Source organism: Drosophila obscura, unplaced genomic scaffold (genome assembly GCF_018151105.1).
Source record: "Drosophila obscura isolate BZ-5 IFL unplaced genomic scaffold, ASM1815110v1 contig_186, whole genome shotgun sequence".
In the NCBI taxonomy this organism is placed as follows: domain Eukaryota; kingdom Metazoa; phylum Arthropoda; class Insecta; order Diptera; family Drosophilidae; genus Drosophila; species Drosophila obscura.
The window spans coordinates 370853-395573 of record NW_024542774.1 but is presented as its reverse complement, the minus strand read 5'-3'; the positions used below and the strand labels follow the sequence as shown (position 1 = coordinate 395573).

Genomic DNA, 24721 nt, shown 5'->3' with positions numbered 1-24721 from the left:
AGTAACTTCGTAAATAAGGATAACAAAAAAACTATGAATTATTTTATATTGTTTTGAGACTGATATTTTGAGAGTATGAATAAACCGTTTAATTTTGAACAATCTTTGTATTATTTCGCTTAAAAAATAGCGTTTAATAGCATATTTGAGCCCGATACTATCACGATAGTATCGATTGTTTTTTTCAAAACTATCGATGGCTCAACTATCAATCGTTTGACAGCTCTAATGGTAAGTATTCATTGTAGGTAAGCAAGTAGCTTTCCACCTACCAAAGCGTTAAATAGTTTTATCTTTTTTAAGATGAAATAATTGTTTTCGTTTACTTTTTTTTGGTTTTCTTTTTTGTTTTTTATTAATACACTTATAACATATAGTATAGTAGAGATTTAGGTTATCGTCATTGAAATTATCCCAATTTAATTGCAATAATATTCAAAGAAACTAAAATCGCATTTCTCTGCTCACCAGATCTTAAGGAGATATATGTATGTATGCATGTATCTATGAAAAATTCGTTTCAAATTCAAAGAACAAATGGTAATAGAATTTGGATAGGTTTTGAATGCACTCTCGCGTAACTATTTATACAAGTCCTTCAGGCTGTAGCTGATAGTCAGCCGCAGCCCCTCCATTCGGATCATTTCCAACCACTCAATTCCAACTCGAGATACATCAAAACTAAGGAAATGGTCATACAGATTGGTTTCGTTTACAGATTTGCAGGCCAGAGATGGAACTTTGATATTGGGTTTTGGTTATAATTCATCTCTGGCTAATTCAGATGGATTTCATAGTTATCTGTGTATTTTTTATATGTTCGGTTCTTCGCGTACGCATATGTATATGCTCGTCCTAAAGCTAGGTTTGTGTTAACAAAAACAAAAAAATCATAACAATTTTGTAAATGGAAATACTTCTCGTACATTCTCAGTAGTTTTGTGTGTGTCGTCGGGGATGGAGGGTTCGTTTGAGGGCGTCCGCATCTGCGGGTTAAGGAACATGGACAACAATGGGATCGCAGGCTGCCAGAGCGACCGAGGGGGGAGTAAGAAAGCTTATACCGCTTTCCACGCACACACATACACATAAATACACATACAAACACACACACACACACACACACCTAACTGTTATAGCGAATCTGTGGCAAGATATATACATCGGTATATATCAAAATATGTACTGGGAATATATATATATATATATAACATTAAGTTTAGCATGCGCGTGATTATAAATTAGACATATATATGTTTCCGCTCTAGTTGCCTGCCTGCACCTCCCCGACTCCAGCTGCCGCGCTGCCGTTGGCACCTCCTCAGTAGACAAAGCGATTCACATTCATGCCCAGATCGTTGCCTCCACAACCGCCAGAGGGCGGTGGGGCCCGATCATCCTCGTCGTCGCCATCATAGCCGTTGCGCGTCACAAATCCATGGCCGTTGGCACCGTTGCTGCCCTGAAATCGCTGTGAGCGCAACTCCTCGCTATACGCCCGGTTTTCCTTATTCACATAGTCGCGCAGTGAGCTCGGCAGCTCCTGGAGGGTGAGCGGTGGGACTTGGGGCACTGACACCGTTTCGGTGCCAGCCAGGCCGGACTCATGCGAGCGTCCGCACATTTTGTAGAAGAGTATGTAGGGGGTGTTGGGCGAGGTGAGGTTGTGCATTTCCTCGGACTGCGAATGGGTCACAAAGCTGTCGTTGAACTTATACCAGTTCCTCGACTGGTCAGCAGCAAATGTGAAGTAATGGCCAGAGTCCATGTGATAGCCCGAGTGCACGACGCCTGCGTACATCTCATAGTACACGGCCGACTGCTCCTGCAGCGAATCGGATGAGCATATCTTAACCACGAGCTGTGGAGGCCAACGAAAATTAATATACACTCGTGACATCCCCACATCCACCTGCGTATACTCACACTCTCATCGTGGAACACCTTGTGCATTAGCTTGGTGCGAAAATGGTACTTCTGATCGTACTTGAACTGCTTGAGGGTTAGGACGAGATTGCGCGGCGCCTCTGTCACCCCGATGCGGCGATCGGCATCGCAGAGCTTCTTGCAGCGGGGACAAAAATATTGGTTTTCACCGTCCAGCTTTTCCGGCGAGCAGTAGTACTCGATCAGGTCTTGAACCGAATAGTTGCTGACACTGCAGTCGTCCTTGTCATCCGGAAACGAGAGCTGCAGCTCACGGAAGCTGTCCTCGATGTGGCTCTCCCAGCTGCAGTCCAAACAATTGTACGTCGTCGACAGTTTGCCGGTGAACGTCTTGTCAATGGTTGATGTTGGCTTCTTTGGCTGCTGTTGTTGCTGTGGCTGTGTACTATTTGTGCCTTTGGTGGGTGTCGAAGTGGGCTTGTGACTGGCACTGGTGCTGCTGCTACTGCTGCTGCTGCCAGCGATCTCGCGGTCATTGCTGTTGTAGGGTATGACCCCGCTGGACAGAATCTCATCGCTCAGCTCGCCAGGGACATCGACGTTCTTGCCATGCTGACTGTGGCCTCCATCTTTGTTGATCTCTTGCTCGTGCAGCAGGTCGAGCAGATAGCCTAGGAACTCGGAGCTGTCCTGCTGCAGGCCCGGAGTGAAGCCAGGCGGTCTGGTCGCATTCAGAACTCGCGTCGGCGTCAGCTCATACCGCATCGAGTGATGCATTAGGGCAATCTGTTGCTGCACCTTCAGCAGCAGCAGCGAATCGCTCTGCACCAGCAGTATCTGGCGGCTGAAACTGAGTGGAAGAAACGGTCAACAGAAGCGCTGGGAACATACATTTCTAGATGCACTTACTCGCTGGTCATGGCCAGGGCCTGGAGTACGCTGTTCATGTAGCAGGTGTTGCCTAGATTCACCAGTCCCACCCTGGCATTGCGCCGTCCCGGGGGCAGGGCGTTCTCGTGCATGGCCCGGGCCATAGCTCCGCAATTTGGCGACGGCTCATACATTTGCATGGCCACCCTGACGTTTGCATAGAGATCGCTGTTTTCGTTGAATCGCAGCATCAGGGCACTGGTTAGGTCCACCAACTGCTGCATGCACTGGCGCGTCTCCACGTTGAACTCGTCCGTGTTGTTTAATTGCTGCTGCTTCAGACAGTTCAGCACCTTGGGTACGCGTGGCAATATCTACAGGAGAGGGTAAGACCAGCGGGTGAAAGGATGTGTCTATCTTTGATCCATGAGAACATTACCTTGCGGAATATTTCTGGTGTCTGATTGATGGTTGACAGCATGTGAAACACTATCGGAGCTGCCTTTGGCCGCATGGCGGGTAGTATTAGCACTTTGAATAGCTTTTCGATGGAGTCCAATGCAATGTCGTCGAGGAGCACACGCTTGTCCTGATCGCGCAAGCCTGTCAGCAGGGCCATCACCCAGAGATTGAGGTTCGGACAGAAGTTGCACACACAGATCCATTCGCAAAGCAGGACCACCGTCTTGCGTATGCTCGCGTCCTCGACATTCGTGTCCAGCAGCGATTGCACGGCCTCGCTGATGAGGGGAGGCTTGAACAACTGAAAGACAACGGCCACGGCATAGGAGGGGCCCGCCTCGCCGGACTTTGTGATCAGTTCGTAGACGACGCGAAGGAAGAACATGAGGTAGTTCTTCTCACTTGCTCTGGCAAGGATATTGCCAAATTTCACCGCCTCCTCTTTGAAGCGCACTAGATCCTCGCTCGTGGTGCCCGGCTTCATGCGAGCCAGCTCAAAGATCATCCGCTCGTAGAATGTCAGCACACTGTGCGCCTGATCCGCCTGATTGAGACTCTGCAGAGTGTTCAGCACCGCCTGTATGTCCCGCTTTGTGAGCGTGTTCAGTGTTTGGCCGCCAACATCACTAGCTTCGTCGGGGTTGGTGCCATTCGTGTCCATGCTCTCGGCGCCGCCATCATCGTCGGAGATCTTTATGTTGTTGGCTGTTGGTTGCTTACCATTGGGTGGCATGGCGCCGTTTGAGGCACCGCCGGAGGCAGAGTTGACCCCATCGGTGGCGTCGTTGGACTCGCTGTTGTTCTGCTTGACAGCCATGGCCGCGGCTGTGAACTGGAACCTCGTATGTGCCTTTGTCCAGATGGATACCCGATTCGAATGCCTGAAGCAACTTCTCAGCCTCCAACGGGCGTGGGGCTTCGGCTTCCGCTTTTCGCGGGCGCTGCGGCTGTTTCGAGGCCGTCGACACTCTGCGCGAAAGCTGCGCCGCGTGTCCTTGAACCTCTCGGCGTTACGTGTCGTTGTTACTGAGTGACCTTTCAACCGCAACAAGCACACATCGAGGTGCCAATAGCCCAGTCCGCAAATGCAATCAATGGAGCAACTCTTTAGACGGACAAAAAATGTCGTCTGCGCTTTAGGAGCTTACAAAATCAACGTCGCACAAATTACCACTGTCACTGCTGCTGCCCGACGGCGGCTGCCACAGAACGTGATGCACAAGAAATTTTGTAGACTGTGCCACATCCGAGTGAAGTGGCTGAACGCACTCGCACTCGCCTCGCTGCTTTTGTTTGCTGCCTGTCGTTGTTCCCGTATCTTTTTTTTCTCTGAACTGGATTCTCACTCGTTGTCTGAACGGCACATTAGCTTACAGCGATACTTCGCCCGATTTTCACGACAATTTTGATTATTTTTCAACGAATTCTTTGTGATATTTTCCGATTTATTAATGTTGTGTCTACTGAGTCAGTGAAAGCGTTGTACGCGACGGTCAGACTGCATGACACAGCTCGCCAGGGCTGCGGTAACTATCGATTGTCCTTCTCAAAAGAATTACAATAAATTAATTATTTTTCTCCATCAATTGTTGGTTGCTGCAACGGAATTGGGGCGGAAACACGTATATCGTCCTTTTAAAATTAATTGTTGCCGCTATTCTAGAAAACGTAGCGCATTTGGTGTACTTTTATTGCAACCATCGATAAACGACTACTTGGTCGGCCTGAAAGTGTAGTGTCAGAGGCGCTTCCGTGAGAATGTCACTTTGTATTTGTTTTGACTCTGCCTGCCTCCTCCAGAATAAAATAAACCTTTTTTTGGACACATAACACGAAAAATTAACGCAGTCCAAACGCCAAAATGCACCCAGGACAAATCGAAGTTAGCGAAATCACAGGCTACTGGGAATTCTTATTGAGCGTGAGTACGATTCTGTGGTTGGCTTTCCTGCCGCCCAGAACTTGCCTACACTTTGGGTTGAATATATATTTGCTGTTTCAGATCGACTGGAAAGATCCGTGGCTGCTTGGACTAATTGTGCTGCACCTGCTCACGACCACGACGGCCCTACTCAGCAGGAACCATACAAATATGCAAGTTGTCCTCTTCCTGGTACTGTGTACGTAGAAATTTCCCTGTGCGTTGTGATGTACACGTCGCCCACGCAATCTGATTAATGTTTACACTCTGCCTTCTTTTCCAGTATCGGCGGTCTATTTCAGCGAAAGCATCAATGAGTATGCGGCCCAGAACTGGAGTTCCTTCTCCAGACAGCAGTACTTTGACAGCAACGGCCTGTTCATTTCGACGGTGTTCTCCATTCCCATATTGCTGAACTGCATGCTGCTGATTGTGAGTGCAGTGGCGTACTGGCAAAACACGCAATGTCTAATATAGAGAATATTTTTAGGGCACATGGCTTTATAATTCCACACAACTGATGATCGTAGTGAAGACGGCCCAGATCAGGGAGCGGGTGCGCCAGCAGCGCCGAAACCCGACTGATGTGGCACCGGTGGGCACGGGGTCGGGGTCCAACCCACGTCTCAAGGCCGAGTAGTATTTAAACAGAGCTAGGCCACAATAAAATCTTTTTAAGGAGCTGTGAGAACCATTTGCTTGTACACATTTCAAATTAATTTTTCCCGCTCATTTCTGTGAATGTCGATTACTAATCGATCATAAATGTGGTGCAACCAGGGTGAAGCTTGGCATACAAGATCCCGTTGATATATGTCACATCATCTATTAACTAGTCTCTATGTTTTGAAATTATCTTTGTATGGAACAAATTTCAGCAACATTCCGTATATATCTGAGGGTTAAGCGATATCCTTTATTGATTTCATAGATCCGCGGTCAGTAGCAAAACAAAATGCTAACGGTATATAACGTTATATATGTATAATCAATTTAAATATAGTTTTTTAAGGTATAGTAAAGAACATAGGCTTGTATCAAAATAAGAGGTTGGTACCGCCAAATGGTTCAAACTGTCAAAATTTTTAAACGCAAAAATGAGTTGGGTTAGCGTTAAATGGCAAGGTATGGACAAAAACAAAGCCTAAAAAGCTCACATGAGAGTCCTTAAAATAAGCTAGATTATAGAAAACTAATTCATCTACCTAATAAAATGATATGTTCAGTGGTAAGAGTCCTAACTAGCTGGTAATTATAAATCGAATATCAAAATCGGGGAATATGTTTTTCCTCGGTATATTTACGGCATATGGTTCCAGTCACACTCGACAAAACAAATCAAGTGAAATATTTATTTTTCCATATATGTATATACTTTTGAAAATGATCGCCAAACTCATTTAGAGCACAAAAAATACTGACATTTTTTCGCTCTTAATTCGTGGTGGTTTTTCAAAATGTTCTCTCTTTTCCGTGGTGAAGAGAGCGTTTTCGTGGTGACTTTGCCCTCCTTTTCGTGGTGTGAGCCACATGTATATATATTACGGGAACGTATATACATTCGATTTGTATGTGAAAAAATTCAGCAACATGGGGAAATGAAGAGGCAGCATTGTTGTGCAACTTTGGCACGAAATGATCAACAAGTCTGAGTACCTTGGGAAACTGGAAATTATAGAATAGAGATATTGTTTGTAATTTCATGCTATAATTGATGCAGAAACTACTCAATCTCTGTTTTAAAGATATTAACGAAATTTTGCAGCTCACGGGTTCCAATAATAGGTATCAGAACCGGGATAAATGTATATATAAAACACAAACATGTGCATTAATAGGTAAAAAACATGTCAATCTAGGATAAAATCATAAATAATGGAGCTAAATGGAGCTTGGAACAAAACATTTAACATCAATTAAAAGAAATAAGGTATACAAAAGTACATACGCATAGACGAAACTTGGTTGACCAGCAACACTGACGTCACATTTAGTCAACATTTACGTTTTATGCTTTGGGCGTTTTTGATTGAACCTTTTTATGTAAACAATGCAATAAAAAGAACTCCTGAAAACTTGCCAATCTTGTAGAAAATGTATGTATCTATCGGATAAAATTATTTGTTTAGGGCTGAGAGGGCCAACTAGCTAGTAATATTATAAGGAATATCAAAATCGGGGAATATGATTTTCCTCGGTATATTTACTGTATATTCTGAAAAAGAAAAGTTACATTTGCGTATATTTATGAGGGTCAGACGGTATATTTTGTCGATAAGTACGCAGTCACACTAGTGGCACAACCAAGAGAGCGAGCGGGCGCGATGTTTTTTACCAAGACTTGGTAAACAAAATTCGTTGATAAGATATTCGCTGGCTCCAACACGTCAACGTCAATTTTCGTGCGAACGTTTATCTGCCCCCTCTCTCCCTTTCTTCTCTCATCCGAGAGTGTATATTTGTTCCAGCGCGGATTAAAACTCGGCTCTGCTGCCACCGCGCGCGTGTGTGTGTGCGTGTTAAAAGAAGTTTATTGGCTTAACATATTTGTACAAAGGGCCAAAGGGCGCAGCCTCTCTGACAAGTGAAATTTTTGCAGACCGAACAGCAGGTGAAAATTAAATCGTAAAAAAATAAGAGAGCGAGAGAAAGAACAGTTAGTTACAAGAAGTGAAGAAGAAGAAGCAGTTCTGCCGCAACTCCATCGACGAGGCGCAGGGCAAAAAGTGACGCATAGGAAACGTTGCTAATTACAAAAGGTAAACAACAAATAACAGAAAATACAATAACAGTAATAGCAATATGGTCAAAAACCCCCCGCGGGCTTCATGCAGCTAAAATTGCTCAATTTTCGATTCTATTTTGACGTCGCCTGCGTAGTAGAGTTTTCCCGTTATTGTGTGCGACGCGTCGCAGCGAAAATGTTCATTCATAAAAAAAACAGTCCCCACACGCGTCCACCCTCCCCTCCCACCATACTATCTGTGCAGTTGCTTTTCTCTGGAAATCGTTCAGAAAAATTTTGACCAGATAAATTGTCATGCCACGCCCCGTGGAGCCTGCCCCTGCCTCTCCATCGTGTCCATTATTCAATGGGGTTTCTCCAGTGAGGGTAGGGGCGGTGAGTTCAATTGAATTTTAACTTAATTCTGCGAAATTTTCATTAGGAACGAATGATTTTCAAAGGCGATTAGATCAGATTAGATCAGCCCCCGTTGCCATATGGCAGACTGTCAGTCTGGTGATTAATTAGGCTAGAAAGATAGGACCGATTCGGTTTGTCGAACCTGGAAATACCCTTGCAGAATATCGTATCTTTCTACACATATCCTTCCTATGATTACAGTGGCGGGAAATTGGGAAATTTTTCTGTTAATAGCTGAACCAGATTATTTTTAGGTATGGTACGAATGCATAATCATGTTTATCTGGCAAAGTATAGGTTATGCAGTATCGCTACTAGGAACTTTATTCATATTTCGGGGTATCCAGAATTTTTTCCGCACCATAAGCATTCCACAGCAGTTTAATCACTAAAAATTCTGATGCTGTCCGATTTGTGTGTTCTCGTACCTTCTCTGCCGTTTCAAACTTCTGAACAGAAACGTGGAACCCCCTGAAAGAGAGAGTATGATAAATAATTCGATTTCGTCAGACAGTTGCGGATGAAATGTCATTTGTAATGGGGACCAGCCGTCCGATGGGAAACCCATCGACACATTCCAGCCCCTTATCGGCAGCAAAGCGCATTTCCTCACCTTGAGCGACAATATCTATTTGTCACTATCGAAAAGGAAAACAATCATATGGAATTTATGGGCAAGATGTCGCCAAAATGCAAAAGTCAAGCAAAATAAATATATACAAATAGTAAAAAAAAAAAAAACAATCAAAATAACTCGGTGACATCATTTTGACTAATCGCCAATTTTAGCATTTGAAAAACGGCGGCTGCTGCTCAGCAGCCATCCCCACGGGCCAGAAAGAGACAGTCTTAGCGGGTGGAGAGGTGAGAGGCAACGAGAGTGGGGCCCTCGGCTCACACGAAGAGCAGGTGCTAAGCCGAAGGCGCCATCGCAATGTAGAATCAAGCCAAGCCGCCACAAGTCGAGCGTTGGAATTCCAACACCTACACCCAGTATAGAAATGTAGGTACATCTATAAACAAGCAATAAATAGATCGTTTGAGAGTGTGCGTGTCACTTGATAATAGAAAATTTCACTTTCAAATAATTGCATAGATTATTTTCTCTATCGGAATTCGCATCAAATTAAACGTTTGACATTATTTATATCAGTTAGAATAAATCAAAAGTGGAATTAGTATAGAATTAAACAGGTAAACAAAATGTGTCTATGTGCATGCTCGTATTTATTAATTGGTTGGGAGCTGAAGAGCAAAAGGGTGCCCAGCTCTGCTCTGAAAGATGGTCTATCGACTGCCGACACATTTCTACTTATTACATATTGTTTTCTTGATAACTTCCTTTGACCTTCCATTAAATTCAATTAGCTGAACATATTTGGAGGCCCAAATGGAACATTCCTCCAGTTTGATCTAGCTCTTTGATACGCTCCCAAACACACGGACACATACCCTAGTTTCATTTGGTTAATTTTGAGTGAGGCGTGTGAAGAGTATTAGGAAGCAGTGCTCCAGATTCTCAGATACTATTTCTGAGTGAGTGCGACACACGTTGGCGGTTGCTTGTGCTCGGTTGGTGGAAATGTTGTGAAAAGCTAAATGAGGCGTGACATGAAAAAATAAAGTAAAACAAGAGCAAAGCACTCACACACACACACAGTTACACGCACAACATAGAAAGAGAGCATAAAAAGAAGCAAACCACCCACAACATGACAACAATAAAGGCAAAGAGAAAGAGAACAAAGGGAACCGAAATAAGGGCCACGGAGTAATTTCGGCCTACAAAACATTGCTCACTTGTCCCCAAAACCAAGGAAGCAAATGGAAAACAGAGAGAAAACAGAAAGAAAGTCCATGCTCGTGAGGTCGATTATTGTGTTGTAAATACCCTGGAAAATTCAATGTCCAACTATCCTTAGAGCCATATCGCATCGAACATGAGGGACTAGTTTCTGCTGCTGCAAACATCTGATACAAATCAGAGTACCCCACTGCAAGAGTATAGAAATTGGAACAACTAACTGCAACCTCCAGTGCGACCACGAGAGCGTAAAGAAAGAAAGAGTGGGCGTGCAGAAGGATTTATGCCAGGGACTATAAAGAGAGAGAGGGAGACAAAGAGAGAGAGGATGGAATAGACAATTAACCCTTTTTTGTCTGTTGTTTTGTCTAGCTTTGAAGTCGTTCAAGCCGTTCAAGCCGGGCAATGGCTGGGGGGGCCAAATGGGGCAACAGGGTCAAAGTGAGCTGGAGCTGTCCACTCTGTGTGCTTTAATTAGTTTATAAAACAAGAGACCGAGCTAAATGTAATAAAATTAATCGTTTATGCCCGTAATCGAATTTACTCTCCTCTCCTTCTACGTTTACACTGTACCAAGACCCATTCATGTATGGCGAGAGGGATTTCCATTACAGGCGGTAGCTAAACGAAATTGCAGGCAATGGCAAGTCGAGCGTAAAGCCTCCCCCCCCTCTGTACCCGCATGGATGAGTAGGATGTTTATTTTTAGCCAAAAGCCAGTCAAACTTCCATTAAATCCGCCCCCAACCCAAAAAGATAATTCACAATTTTTCACTTATTTCACATACATAAAGTTTTTAAGAATCCCAACTACCACACACAGTAAAGTCCAATCGCCACAAAAATTGCCAATAAATCTATCAAATGCAGCACCTTCGGGGCAAGCAGGATCTGCCACAGGGCTGACCACATGTTGCGAGGCCACTAGAGCACATCACACATTGGCAGGAGCAGTTACCACAGCAGGTTCCACAGCTGGAACCATAACAAGGACCACCACATGGTCCAGAGCAGGGACCACGATAGGGCCCACAACTGCTAGTCGGGCTATTGCTGCAGTACCAGCGACGAGAGATTCGACAGAAACGTCTGCAGCCGGGCATAATCTTTGGCTAATCAGAAGAAGGATAATGTCAATCAATCCGAGAGAGAATAGCATCTAAAAACTCACATTCTGGGCTCTACTGTGGGTGGAAATTGGGGCTTCTGTTCGAACAGACTTCGATTATAGCTTCAAATGATTGTTCGTTGTAATTGGCCTTGATTTCAATGTCTACTTGATTATGCCATACACAAACCAGAGTGGAAACAGGCAAATATCTAAGGAAATCGTTTCATCTTTCGCTTCTGTTTGTAAACATTTATGTGGAAAAACCAAAAATATTTAGAAAATTACTTCCGTTTCAGAAAAACGTGGCAATAATTAAATGAATTGTTTATAGAATGATATTTATTATTGTTTATTCGTTATTTGTTGTATTCAAAATACATATTAAGGGAAATAGCTTAAACTGAATGGTGGGGAGTATATTTGGGGCAGAAACCTAATCATTATTAGCATATGGTGGAGACCCAAATGAAAAAAAGGAACTTAATATATATTTTTAATCATAAATATTTTTACCAGAGGAGAAACTTAAGTGGAAACTTAAACTAAGTTCGTTAGTTGCTTTTTTGAAATGTTGTATCATACTCTCCTGCCCATGCCCATTAAGCTGCATTGATTGTTGAGAACCGTGGACAATGCCATTATCTGCGACAGTTGCATTTTAAATCGCATTATAGATTTATGCAAAAAAAAAAGAAAGAACAAAAAAAATATAAGAACAAACGCCAAAGAGGAAATGGAATGCCAGACGAGTGCTTTGCCCAATTGGTGGAGGTGGCTCTTGGTCTATGACTTGAGTCCACTTTAGCCCTGGCCCGCATTGATTTGTTGTACGGATGTTCTGCGGCTTGTGCTTCTCCGTTTTCTTTGCCGCAACCTCTTCGAATTCGGTTTCAAATTCCATTTCCATTCACATTCCGATTACAGTTGATTGACTTGACTGTGGCCTGGCCGCTGAGCTGCCCCATGCCAAAAGATTGCACAGAAATTGCACAATTTTCTCTGCACCCAAAGACACTGACAGACAGACAAGCGATTCTGTTCAGCCTCGAGCTAAGAAAAGTGTACATACATACATACATATATCTTATCGTTTGCGGTCTATTTGCTTTGCAGATCGTTATCACTGGCTGGCTAGCTGGCTGCCTGCCTGCCTCTGATAGCGGGCCTCCAAATGGATCGTGAAATGAGAAAAACTGCCCACACGGAATGCTGTTTATTTGGATGTTCCATTTCGTAACAAATTTTGTGTGTGTGTGTGGCGCGCGCGTGGGCAAAGTTCCGTGTGGGAAAAGCCCATGCAGACACAATTTCCCCCTGCTCGGTTTCGCCACCCACCCATTTCCCATCCCCTCCCCCATCACGCCATCTCTTGTTTTCTTTTCGTGTATCTGTGTAAAATACTTTGGCATACTTCTGTCCGTCTCATTCCACCGCGTCCGTTGTTGGACTCGTTTGGGCAATTAGCTGACCATTTACAATTGTGGCAGCTTGAGTTTTCATTTTGATTTTCTATGGGTTTCCCTCCCTGCCCCGCGCACAAATCTAAGGTTTGTTTATGCCAAAAATAAGGCGTGACTCCGCCGACTAGGTCACAAATTTATAGAATGAAAAATATTTACATACGTAGACCCGTTCACTCATCTATGCTAATTATACAAGGGATTGTCATCGATGGATCCACTCATTGTCTGTGGGGAACATTGTCACACCCCCCACCCGAGAGATCTATATCTGTCCAAACTCAAGTTAATCTCCTCCTCTTTCGCTCAATCAATTGCGAATATTGCTTAGACAGGAATTAGCATATTTCGAGAGGAATGTGCAACGGGTTGATTTACGGTGTGGGCGGCTGAGAATTAAGTGCAGGTGCGGGCCTTGAACCAATGTACGTGCTAATTTGCTTACCCAATTTGTAACTTGGCAAATGTATTCATTTACAGTTGAACTTTGAATGTTATCTATCCATGGAGCAGACGTCTACGTCCACATCTAAATGCGCTATTCCAATAGGAGGAGTAGCTGTAAAACAAAGAGAGCCCAAACACAAAGAGAGAGAGAGCGAGCGAGCGAGGGAGTGTGATGACTGCATTGAGAGCTGTGCAGAGAGCTGCACACTGCGCAAATAAAGTAACCCAGCACCGATCTGCCAGACGGCAAGGCGATGCCAACAGATCACGCTTTGCACTTTCTTTTGTCACACAGTGTGCGCAAGACGGAGCTTATCGCATTGTGCATACATACCTTTCTCGCTTTCGGTTCACTCACTCGCCCATGACCTTGACTGGCCGTTGATCGACTTCGGCTTTCGTCATCTTCTTTGGCTGTCAGCTCTTTGCTATCTTTCAAGTGACGAGTGCAGACAACAAAAGCACCTGAAAAGCGGGCTCATTTCACTGTTCAGCCGCATCTATTAGAGATCCCCAGATTATGGCAAAAGTAAACTCTTCATGCCATGGACTGTGACTGGCTCCCCAACTCCCCAACTGGGGGCTCAAGTCCTAAAGCTTCTCTGGGGCCCCCGCGCCCTCATCCCATTCCCATAGTGCCCACAGTGCTGGCTCAATCCCTTTGGTAATCCTTGAGAGGCAGCCACAGCGGCATCCGACGACTAATGGGACTTTGTGGTGCTGTGGAATGTGCATTTTGCATTTTGCAATTCGCATTTACCATTTGAGTTGTTGTATGTAAGTGGCACAGGCAATGCTTGCAGCATACCTAACCCCCAACCCCGCTCCCGCTGCTTTGAGGCTCCCTACAGTGAATGCTCCCATTTGTGCTCCCATTTCCCATAATTACTCGGTGTGCAGTCTGACGAGGATGATGACAGTTGCCCGCCTCTAACTGGGACACAACTTCCTTCCAGCTTGTGCTTCTGCTGTCTTCTGTTGGTCTTCTTTTTCAGCTTCGTCACAGCTCCTTTGTCTCTGTTTCGGTTTGTTGGGCGAGCTTATTGCTGTGTTCACGAACTAATTTCAGTTGGATTTCCCTGTCGTACCATATGATCGAATGTGGGAGTGGGGCTGTAGATGAATGGATGCCCATTTGGAGCAATCAATTATGACTATTGGAGCATATGTAGGTGTACACTGTACACATATCTGCTGCATTCCTGTGTACGAAATTACGTGTCTGCACGTACAGTGCACACCACCCAATAATGAATGAAGGACTGACGCTGAAAAATCATTCCCTATAACACTGGGCCCCTGTGTTTCATCTATCCGAGCGTATACTGTGCTTGTGTGCTATATATCGAAGTTGCAGGCGGCGGCAGATTGTTTGGCTAAATTTTTCAATTAACTCCGTTGCAAGTTCCAGTTAGTGTCTGGGCCCAGCCTTTGGATTCCTTTGCTGAACAGAAAAAAGGTTATTGCACGGCCTGCGATTTCAGTCGAACATCATTTTTGCCAGACATGCAATCCCACCTCGACCTCTGGCTCTGTCTGCCTGTTGCCGCCTCGTTCCCGAAACGGAAAAGCAGGAATTTTCATGGAATAAAACGAAACGAAACGATTTCCCCCCTGCCATCCGGCCATCCTGCCATCCTGCCAACCTGCCATCCTTCCACCCTCCTTGACTTTCTGTGTGCGACTGAAATTGCAAAATTATGTGCCAGGTTATCATCGCTGGGGTTCGGTTGGTTATTTCCCACTTTGATTTCTCTGGCACGCAAATGAAACACAGCACAGCAGGCGTACAACGTACAGCCCAGGACGAACAGGACACCCAGCACACGGACACGGACACCGACATGGGACAACTTTCAACCGAAACTTGTTTAATTTCTGTTGCGGGAAAAGCGCAAAAAGCAAAGCAATGCAGAGGGAAGAACTTTGAAATCTTTTGATGCAGGTCCCTGGACACGCCATCGTCCGTGTAGTTCCCCCCTTCACCATTCATAGTTCATCTATGCGGTTACGCTGCCTTTTTACTTCATTTTGCTCCATTTTTTTCCCAGCTCCTTTTTTCTGCTCCGTTAGTAAATTGAGCATCTACGTGAGCTCCTGCTGCTACCTGGCCCCCCCATCGCCCCTGGCAGTAGGGTTCAGTTGGGGTCACCCATGCAGTGCATGGATGACGAATGATTCAATGTTTCTGCTACTCAGGCAGAAGGACAGTAAAACTTAATTATAACTTTTCGAAATCTTGATTGAAAGTCCTGAAAGGACTTAAAGTATGATTGAATCGATAATCCTCTAGATAACTAGAAGAAACTTTTACGCTGGCCTCAGGTCCTGTATGTTTTCTTTCCATTTATATTTTATCCCTTTTTTTTTAGCTCTGTGCACTATGGCTCTGACAGTTTGATGGGTTTCAAGAGTTCTCTTTGATATTTCATGTCATAAAGAGCCGCCATCAGTTCCATTTTTTATTTATATACATTATTAAGTTTCCATGCATACCGCCACCCACCGCTATCACCTCATTCCGGTCGACCCATTTCCACGGAGCCTGACAGCCAGCCAGCCAGCCAGCAATCGCGATGCTGTTCCGCAACCTGAAACCAATTGCAATTTCCTCCGGTAATGAAAATCGAATCTGTTGACATGGACCCAACGTTTGCGATGACTGAAAGTTGCATCGAAAGTTCTTGTCAAAGTGTCGCACGCAGAGCAGTTTCGATTAGGAAAGTTTTGCGGCTTGTCGGGCAGATTAAACACATTTAAATGGCGACTAAATAAAACAAGCAGGACATCTGCATGAATTGTGGCTGCTTGACCAAATTCCCCAAAGCCCGCAAAACAGCAACAGAACGACAGCAAAGGCCTGGAAACAATTGCGGTTGGAAGGAGCACAAAAGTGGCAATTGGGGAAATCCCATTTAAAGGGGGGAAAACGTGAGGGCTTGGTGGTGAGGTGTTGTGAGAGCATTTTGCAATGGAATTTATATACAAACATACATATATAAATGCTGACAACGACAGAAAAGAGAATTTTTTATTGCAGAGTTCTCTGAATGACACAAATAGGGGTCTTCCCCTGCCCCTTCCCCTGGCATACCCTGTCCTGGCCTGGTGTATGGGTGTAATCGGAGGGTGGCCACTTGGCACAAACTCGTGCGAGAGGAGCAGCAGAGGATGTCATCGCTCTGGGCTCTGAGCAGCGGCGTGAGCGGCAGCAGGAGCCTCAGCTGCAGCAACTGCAGCCCCTGGCAATGCGGAATTCCCTCACCTCACCTCGCCGCACCGCACCGCATCGCTCCTCTTGCTCACTCTCTCTCTCTTCTTTCCTTCCTGACCAAAACTCAAATTATTCAGCCAGGTCTTGTTGCATACTTTCGTGCGCAAATGTTTGCAAAGCTCCCTAGCATTCGCTTCATGTCCCAAGAATATGTGAGTGCGCGCGTGTGTGTGTCTATACGTGTGGGTGCATGTGTGTATACACCGAGAGAAAAATACCGGTATACTACTTAAAAGAGCGCTCGAAGATTCATGGAAAGTTGTATTTGCCAAAAGGATCATTTCCATCTGAAATATACATAAATGTACATTGGTATATATATGACATATACATATGTATGTCTTGATTCTGCTTAAAATATTCCAATTCAATTTTTAAAAACTTTATATTTCGTTCTGTGCATGTGTGCATACATATGTACTATGTACATATGTATTTATGTGTTCCAACGGCTGTTGTTGCTCTATTTCGTATGCCCAAGTGGTGGAAAAGAAGAGCGCCTTATGAGTCATCTTCATCATCATCATAGTCATCACCAGCGGCAGTACCAAAAGCAGCACCAGCAGCAGCAGCATTCTGCGCCCCCTTCTTCTCCTTCCTCGGCTTGATGCCCTGTCATCAGCTGCTCATCTTTCACACTCACAAAAAGTTTGCAGTTTTGGAAATTGAATTCCATTTTTGTTCGCCCCCCCATCCACGCCCCCTCCCTGGGTGGTGGTTTGGTGTGGTCTGTAACAACTATCATTTTGTTGACACGAGAACGGCCCGAAGGCGGGCAGGAAAAGGAAGCTGTATTTAAATGGCAGGACTTCTTCAAATTGGCCAGAACAGGACATGACAGCAAAGGACAGCATGGGACACATAGACATACATAGACATAGACATATGTACATATGTATGTATGTGTGCGCGCTATGAGACAGAAATTGAAATCAGATCTCCATAGAAAAGTTCTCCTATTACTCGTTTCCTTTTCTGTTCGCATGATGACTCAGAGGCGTCGTCTTTCTCCTTTTTGCCAAGGACATTTCAAGTTATTGTAGCCGGTACTTTTTGAGTGCAAAGGGTATGTACCGTATGTACGTGACTTGGAATCCCAGAGAATCGAACAATATCTGAGGGAACATGCCAAATTCTTTAGCTGCAAAGCCTATACTTTGACACAACCATCGCTTAGGTTTCAATCTACCAATCCAGACTAGAGTCAGACTCGTGGGTTTTCTTCTCTAAGATTGCTCGTAATCTGATTACCGGGTATTGTCCAATTCGAAATGATTTCTGCTCTGAAAGATGAAAAATCAATTGCTAGTCTTGGAACGAGAAGTGTGATGCGATAGCAACTTCTCAAGTCTGAAGTCTGAAGTTTGTCGTTCCATGAATTATGCTTCCCATTGTCTCAACAAGGAAATTATGAGGATGCTACGCATGGCCATGCGGGGAGAGAGCGTGAGGGGAGGGGAGCAGTGGTTGGGAGTTGGGATACAGCAGAATCCCCTTGTCGATTAATTGGACTGGCAAAGCGGTTTATGAAAGTAAGAACTTTTAGCGTGGGTGGCGGATTATTAAATTTGCATTGTTCCAATCAGTGGCTGGAAAAAGAAAGGGGGGGGGTCCTGTCTCTGTGGATTGCTCACTTCCACTTCCGGCGAATGCCACGAGGGAGCCAACGCGTGCCACATTGGCCTCCGTTGCTGTGGCTGCCGCCAGCCAGACGATAACGACAACAACGACAACGCCGTCGGAGGATGCCGCTAACACAATGGAACATGTAATAAAAAAAAAAAAGGAGAGAACATAATAGGATGGTGGTTGGGAGTGGTAATGGCAATCGCTGTGGTGGGCTGCTGTACGTGTCCTGTTGCTCCCTTCCCGCAGCGGTGACCCAGTTTGTTGTGAAAACTATTATTATGTTCTACTCGTATATGTATTATAATAATGTATGCGATAATATTTTTAATTAAATTGCAGCCACCACACATCAGAATGGAGCTGGAGCCGCGGGTGGCCATACTGCAGGATCTGCGTCTACAGACCTTCGATTCCATACGATTCGCCTCGTACAGGACGGCCTCGAAGCTGCGCTACATACAAAAGTCTACAAATCTGCACTTGGTGGACATATGGAACGTGATCGAGGCATTCCGCGAGAATGGACTGAACACCCTGGAGCCCCAGAGCGAGGTCAGTGTGGCACGGCTGGAGACGCTCGTCTCGTCGCTGTATCACAATCTGAACAAACGTCTGCCCACCGCCCAGCAGGTGCCGGTGGACTCCAAGGCGGGTCTCTTGCTCAACTGGCTGCTGGCTGCATATACAAGGTGGGTGTAGGGCATTGATCTTCATCAATAAATTCCCTTTTTAAATTTGTCTTTGATTCTCTTTGTCGGCAGTGATAACTCGGGAAAGATTCGTGTGTTCTCCATCAAGGTGGCCCTGGCCACCATGTGCTCCGGCAAGCTGGTGGACAAGCTTAGATGTGAGTAGCGTTCAGCCTAGAGAGAGAGCATAACCGTCAAACTAATCCACGTTGCGTTCTATTTGCAGATATCTTTTCACAGATTTCGGATGGAGCCGGACAGCTGGTGGCCTGGAAGCTGGGGGAATTCCTGCGTGAGGTGCTGGCCTTGCCGGCGGCTGTCTATGAGTCGCCCACATTCCACTACAAGGAGGGGCTCGAGGAGGAGATCTTTCCGGCGGAGAATAAGGTGACGGTGAACGATTTTATGGCAACACTTATGTCCGAACCGGGACCCTCGTGCCTCGTGTGGCTGCCGCTGCTGCATAGGCTGGCCACCGTGGAGACGATTGTGCATCCGACGATCTGCTCTGTTTGCCACAAGGAAAACTTCACCGGATTTCGTTACCGTTGTCAGCGGTGCCACGCCTACCAATTGTGCCAGGAGTGCTTTTGGCACGGCAAGACATCGCTGAATCACCAAAACGATCACGAGGTCAAGGAGTACTCGAGCTACAAGTCGCCCAGCAAACAGATTGGTCACTCGCTGCGCAAGAGCTTCCGCTGTGTGCCCGAGAAGACGACGCAAGTGTTGCCACGGTTCCCGGACCAGCCCGAAAAGACCCTCAATCTGTCGCACATTGTGCCGCCCTCGCCCTTGCCCTCGCACAACGGTTTCAACGATCCCACGCTGGCCCTCGCCGGCGCCCACCACGGCCACCTTCCGCCCGGCATCTTCGACAGATCCAGCACCCTCGACTCGCGGGCCACTGGCCGCAGCATAGACAGCACCACCTGCACAGGTGGCGGCGGCACCACCATCTCTCGGCTGGCCGCCGCCTCAGCCAACGATGAGGAGCATCGTCTGATTGCCCGCTATGCGGCACGTCTGGCCCAGGAGAATCGAGCAGTGAGTAGTAACAGATCCTCAACACCGGACACCCACTCATCCCTCATCCCTCATCTGTATTCCCACAGCCCTCGAATATGTCCGAGAGTGCCACGCCCATTGGCACGGACAATTCGCGTGCCCAGCGCGAGTTGATCGCCCAGCTGGAGTCGAAGAACAAGGAGATCATGCGGGAGATAGCACGCCTGCGTCGCCAGCAGGAGACCGAGCAGATGGCCCCCGAGAATCCGGCCCTGATCAACGAGCTGCGTGCCCTGCGCCAGCGCAAGGGGGAGCTGGAGGGCCACTTGGGTGCATTGCAGGACTCGCGCCGCCAGCTGATGGAGCAGCTGGAGGGACTGATGCGAATGCTGAAGAATCAACAGACTGCCTCGCCCCGGTCCACGCCCAACTCGAGTCCACGGTCGGGCAAGTCACCTCCCATGCCGGGCGGTGGCGGAGCTGGCATCCTTGGCACTTCGCCGATGAGTGCCCTGCATGCCCAGCAAATGCAACATCCCATGGGTGGGCCCGGAGTGAGGGTCACCCAGCAGCAAATGATGCAGGCCCAGCAGCAGCAGCAACAGCAGATGCAGCAGCAACAGCAGCAGGGACATGGACCCTTCAGCCAGAGCCAGCTGGAGCAGCTCAATCTGATCAGCACCGATATGCGCAGCGCCTTTGCGGCCAATGGCAGTGCAAGTGAGTAGGGCAGGGGGTATGGGTATGGGTATGGTGGGAGGGAATACCCCCATTTAATTGCGGGTTTTGCGTATTGTCCAAAATTGATTGAAATCTGAAATTGAGAATTGGTAAACGCGTGAGATTTTGGGAAGGTCAAACAGTTGGATTAGATATTAATATGAATTCTCCACTCAATGGCCCCTCCTCCTCAATTGGGGAGGGGCAAACACCCCACTGTGGCACACCCACACACGTACACACACACCATACACCATGAACACAAATTTCTTGAACGCTTCGCATTCGCAGCGCCACCGCCAATGCGCACCACCAGTCCCACCAATGCCAGTCCCAGTCCAGCCGATGCCGAGCTCAATGAAGCCGCCGATAATATAACCTCGGCCATAACCCACATGGTCAGCGACCTGAATGCAGGTAAATCGTTGGATTCCCCGCCTCTCCGCCTCACTCTGCTCCTCACTCTCTCTCGCTCTCTCTCTCTCTGTGTCTGTGTCTGTGATAAGAGCCCCCGCTAAAGCTTATCGATATGCAGATATTCCGTTGCTATTGCCGATGAAGTTTTGCTGATCCCGCCAGTTGCTTGGACTGCTCATGCACCGCAATTAGAAGCACATGGAATGTTATGTAGTAGCACCGCTTTTAGAGCCACCACCTGCGTCCTCTCACCCCACCTCCACCCGAATCACTACCCAATCACCGCCTTGAATGGAATGTACTTATCCACTCTGTCCATGCTTATCTCTGTTTCTGTGTGCGTATGTTTTTTGGGGTCTCTCTCTCTCTCTCTCTATATCGATTTTACAGGACGGGCAACGGGACATGGACAGACTGGAAGTTCCCTGCCCCAGGCTCGTTTCATAATGCCATTGGGTAAGTTGCCCTGGTCGCTGTCGTCGCTGCCAACGTCGATGCCCTCTTGTCCTCCCTGCCTTTGAGCCTGAATTTCAATTGTGTTTTTCTTACTTTTTGTTTGCTTTTGATTTTAGATTATTACCCAAATAGACGGCATAAGAAAAAATGCTGCAAATATTGAGTTGAATCTTCCGCTTCTACTTCTACTTCTCTTTCTCTGTTCCTTGGTTTCTTTTCTTTTATCATTTTCCATCATTTCTTGTATGTCAACTGTCAACGGGAATACATACATATATTCCACAAAAAATCGACATAACTGTATATGAAAAATATAAATATAAATCCACAAAGAATATCGACACATCGAGGGCGGCGAGTCCTCGGGCTCGAGTCAGTGCGAGTGCAACGAGTGCGACTGTCAGGTGTATGAGGAGATCTTCCGCACCGACGAGGAGTACGAGTGCCAAGGCGCTTCCGCCGTCGGGGCGCAGCCCGACGACACCGATTCAGATATGGACGATTCCCGTTTGTCGCCGGTACATTTCGATTATACCTTTGGCCTCGGCGACGAGCAGTCGCAGGTGAATCGCATTCTGGGCTATCGTAATTATCCCGAACTCTTCATCGACGATGACCAGGCGGGGTTCCCGGCCCTGCACGAGATCGGTGAGACAATCGATGAACTGCAGTTGATAATGCACGCTTATATCATGAAGTATAGTTTGAATATATAATCCGTTCGTCGTTAGGTTACAAAGATATACTCCTCGTTCAGGTAAAATATAGCCACAAAATATTCCTAGCCTTTTGCCTTTGATCTAGAGTTATCTTGAATCGCTCCATCCACTCGCAGGTAGCTGTCTAGGTTCCACTCTAATCCACTCCAATCCACTCTACAATCAACTCTATTATATTCTATTCTATCTAGATCTCATTACGGATGCACTCTCAATCGTATCTCTCCGTCAGCCCATCCTAGTTAGTTTAGATACACTCGTATGTTTCATGTGTTGGCTGCTTGTATGAAATCTGCAAAAAAAAAGAAAGAATAAATTATCTTTTTTTGGTTGGATCTTGATTTTGTTTTTGTTGGTTCTTTCTGGTCTTATAAATGACACTTATGTTTACCGCAAACTTGATACAATTTCAGATTTCGACGAATCTCAATCATATAACCAAGAGTGGACCGAAAAGGTAAAGGATTTCGCACTGAAATCCTCCTCAAATTGATTCTTGACGTTGTTCTTGTTGTTGTATTTATCATTTTATGATCCTATTACTACTACTATTCCTACATAGAAATGCACTCGATCAAACAAACATATATTTTTTATCTATATCTCTATGTATGTATGTATCTTCCTGTAGCTAGTGTAGTTGATTTCCCACTTTTTCGATTGCCTTTGCATGCCAGAGTTTACTGTTTACTTGAGTATGGCTATATCGTATATTTGACATTTGAATGGCTCGAAATTAAACCCGATTTACATTCCATTTCCCACAGGCAAATGCGAATAGCCAATGGCAGGAGCAGTTTGCACAATGGAGTCTTAATTCACAAAATAACTAATTCGTCTCAGTGGATAAACGCCAGTAGCTGGAACAGTGGAGGTGAAGCTGCAGGATTGGACTGGAACACACTGGAGTGGAGTGGAATATTTCGTACGCGGCAGAAGGCGACTCTCGCTTAGCTTTTTACCTTAACTCATATGTTGACTTAGAGCAATTTATTTATTGATTATTTTATGGAGTAGTCGTAGCCTACACTACCTTACTTAATCCTTAAAATTTATACTTTTGCGAAGTGGTATAATACAGTACCAAACGAGTATATACACACACACATACACACATATTTTTATGCTTAGATTTTATGCAAACACACACACACACAGTAAAGAAGCAATGAATAAGACTCGCAGTTGCACTGCACTCTGAATTCGCAAATCTCTTGAATCTCGTGGAAACTTTCGATGATCGTAGGAGCATAAATAGACCGAGAGTTTTTTTTAAACTTAGGTTTTTACGATTTCGTATTTGGCTTTTAGATATTTAAGCGCCTGCATAAGCGGATATTTATTACAAAAGAAAAAATGAAAATCAAACACGTAATGCAAATACAAATACGATATAGACATTTAAAAATGTACTTAATACTAGATACTTGTTGAGAAATCAAAATCAAATTCTAAGCGCCTGATTCGTGGTAGGTCCAGATCGGCAATCCAATCTAATGATTATAATATATACAATACACTTTGATATACGGTAAAGCCAATAACTAACTAAAAGAAATTAAATACCAATCCAATGTTGAGCACTAAAACGAAACTAGGAGGCGCATGAACAACATCGATCCAATTCGATTTAATTTATATTATTATCACATAATATTCACTCATACAAATGTTATACAATATAATCATAAAGGCATAGATCACGAGATAGAAAACGAAAGAAAAACACAGAAATTAATAGAAAGTATATATATAAATACTGAATAATATTTCAAAATGAGAAAACTAAATAAAAACCACATTTTAAACAATCAAACCAAACATATTTGTATGTCACCCCGCCAAGAAATTCCCCACTGTTTTTTTATTAATGGCGCATCTTCGCTGACCAACCAAAAGGTGCTGATAACATAGTAGCTCCAATTGGGGTGCGGTACTCGGGCCTTTTTCACATTTCGCCACGCGAAATTGAAAAGAGTTTAAGTGCGCGCCATTGCATTCTATCGATATATCGATTTCTCCACCTATCGCTAACTTGTCAAATGTGACACTATTAGTGTGGTAAAGTGCCAATTGCTGGCGGGCATTTTAAATACATTTAAATTTTAACAAATTGACGTTTTAATATTTATTTGGCTCAACTTTTCAAAATGACCGCCAAATTCCGTTTAGCGCACGGTTTTCGTTGTGTGATCCACATGTTACTTCATTCCGTTAGTAACATTTGATTTCTATGTGAAAAATTTCAGCAACATGGGGAAATGAATCGGAAGCATTGTTCTGCAACTTTGGAACGGAATGAACAACAATCTGCATATCTTGGGAAAATGGCTACTATCGAACTGAGGTAATGTTTGTAATATCAGCTCCAATCAATGCATAAATCAGTCTCTGTTTTAAAGATAACAAACATTTTTCAGTACCAATAATAGGTATTAGAACCGGGATAAATGCATTTATAAAACACAAAACTTTTGAATTAATAGGTAAAAAACATCTCAGTCTGAGAAAAATGCAATATTAATGTTTTAAAGCAGCTTGGAAGAAGAAGAAACTTGGTTGCCCAGCAACAATGACGTCACATTTAGCCAACATTTACGTTTTATGCTTTGGCCGTTTTTGTTTGAACCTTTTTATGTAAACAATGCAATAAAAAGGACTTCTGAAAACTAACCCATCTTGTAGAAAATTGATGTATCTAT

General features: G+C 45.1%; 3 protein-coding genes and 1 long non-coding RNA gene across 14 annotated transcripts; 2 read left to right on the top strand and 2 right to left on the bottom strand.

Annotated features, from left to right (window-relative positions):
• Window positions 1-346: 346 nt before the first annotated feature.
• On the bottom strand, window positions 347-4905 carry LOC111080499 (ubiquitin carboxyl-terminal hydrolase 35). The gene is made up of 4 exons (XM_022376137.2): window positions 3197-4905; window positions 2797-3131; window positions 1927-2737; window positions 347-1861 (listed from the first exon to the last, which is right to left on the bottom strand). Exons 1-4 carry the CDS (start codon window positions 4034-4036, stop codon window positions 1322-1324), a joined length of 2526 nt encoding a protein of 841 aa, XP_022231829.2. The 5' UTR covers window positions 4037-4905; the 3' UTR covers window positions 347-1321.
• A 68-nt stretch (window positions 4906-4973) lies between these two features.
• LOC111080500 (transmembrane protein 18) lies at window positions 4974-5831 on the top strand. Its single transcript, XM_022376138.2, has 4 exons — window positions 4974-5140; window positions 5222-5339; window positions 5424-5572; window positions 5631-5831. Exons 1-4 carry the CDS (start codon window positions 5081-5083, stop codon window positions 5778-5780), a joined length of 477 nt encoding a protein of 158 aa, XP_022231830.2. The 5' UTR covers window positions 4974-5080; the 3' UTR covers window positions 5781-5831.
• A 1596-nt stretch (window positions 5832-7427) lies between these two features.
• On the top strand, window positions 7428-23727 carry LOC111077540 (dystrobrevin beta). Of its 11 annotated transcripts, XR_005967713.1 has the most exons (10): window positions 7428-7899; window positions 18350-18699; window positions 18772-18857; window positions 18926-19746; window positions 19815-20427; window positions 20719-20844; window positions 21235-21300; window positions 21634-22057; window positions 22433-22476; window positions 22787-22833. XR_005967713.1 is itself a non-coding variant. In XM_022371855.2 (9 exons), the coding sequence occupies exons 1-9, from the start codon at window positions 18141-18143 to the stop codon at window positions 22798-22800; spliced, it is 2400 nt and encodes a 799-aa protein (XP_022227547.2). In that variant the 5' UTR covers window positions 18132-18140; the 3' UTR covers window positions 22801-23727. The 11 variants fall into 11 exon arrangements, 9 of the variants coding, with proteins under 9 accessions (XP_022227547.2, XP_022227545.2, XP_022227544.2 ...); XM_022371855.2 differs by lacking the exons at window positions 7428-7899; window positions 22433-22476 and adding an exon at window positions 18132-18149 and having other exon boundaries at window positions 21634-21948; window positions 22787-23727; XR_002608172.2 differs by lacking the exons at window positions 7428-7899; window positions 21235-21300.
• Window positions 10857-11499, bottom strand: LOC111080502. Its single transcript, XR_002608512.2, has 2 exons — window positions 11261-11499; window positions 10857-11201 (listed from the first exon to the last, which is right to left on the bottom strand). It is a non-coding gene; the product is annotated as an uncharacterized LOC111080502 (long non-coding RNA).
• Window positions 23728-24721: the final 994 nt, after the last annotated feature.

What these genes read in the sequence shown, in the direction of transcription:
- LOC111080500 (XM_022376138.2), top strand. Translation starts at nt 5,081, where the DNA reads ATGCACCCAGGACAAATCGAAGTTAGCGAAATCACAGGCTACTGGGAA. An exon ending in ACTGGGAATTCTTATTGAGC is followed by an intron (nt 5,141 to 5,221) that starts GTGAGTACGATT and finishes TTGCTGTTTCAG; the next exon opens with ATCGACTGGAAAGATCCGTG. An exon ending in TGAACTGCATGCTGCTGATT is followed by an intron (nt 5,573 to 5,630) that starts GTGAGTGCAGTG and finishes GAATATTTTTAG; the next exon opens with GGCACATGGCTTTATAATTC.
- LOC111080499 (XM_022376137.2), bottom strand. Translation starts at nt 4,036, where the DNA reads ATGGCTGTCAAGCAGAACAACAGCGAGTCCAACGACGCCACCGATGGG. An exon ending in GCCCTGGCCATGACCAGCGA is followed by an intron (nt 2,738 to 2,796) that starts GTAAGTGCATCT and finishes TCTTCCACTCAG; the next exon opens with TTTCAGCCGCCAGATACTGC. An exon ending in AGGTGTTCCACGATGAGAGT is followed by an intron (nt 1,862 to 1,926) that starts GTGAGTATACGC and finishes TGGCCTCCACAG; the next exon opens with CTCGTGGTTAAGATATGCTC.
- LOC111077540 (XM_022371853.2), top strand. Translation starts at nt 18,365, where the DNA reads ATGGAGCTGGAGCCGCGGGTGGCCATACTGCAGGATCTGCGTCTACAG. An exon ending in GCTGGTGGACAAGCTTAGAT is followed by an intron (nt 18,858 to 18,925) that starts GTGAGTAGCGTT and finishes TTCTATTTGCAG; the next exon opens with ATATCTTTTCACAGATTTCG. An exon ending in TGCGGCCAATGGCAGTGCAA is followed by an intron (nt 20,428 to 20,718) that starts GTGAGTAGGGCA and finishes TCGCATTCGCAG; the next exon opens with CGCCACCGCCAATGCGCACC.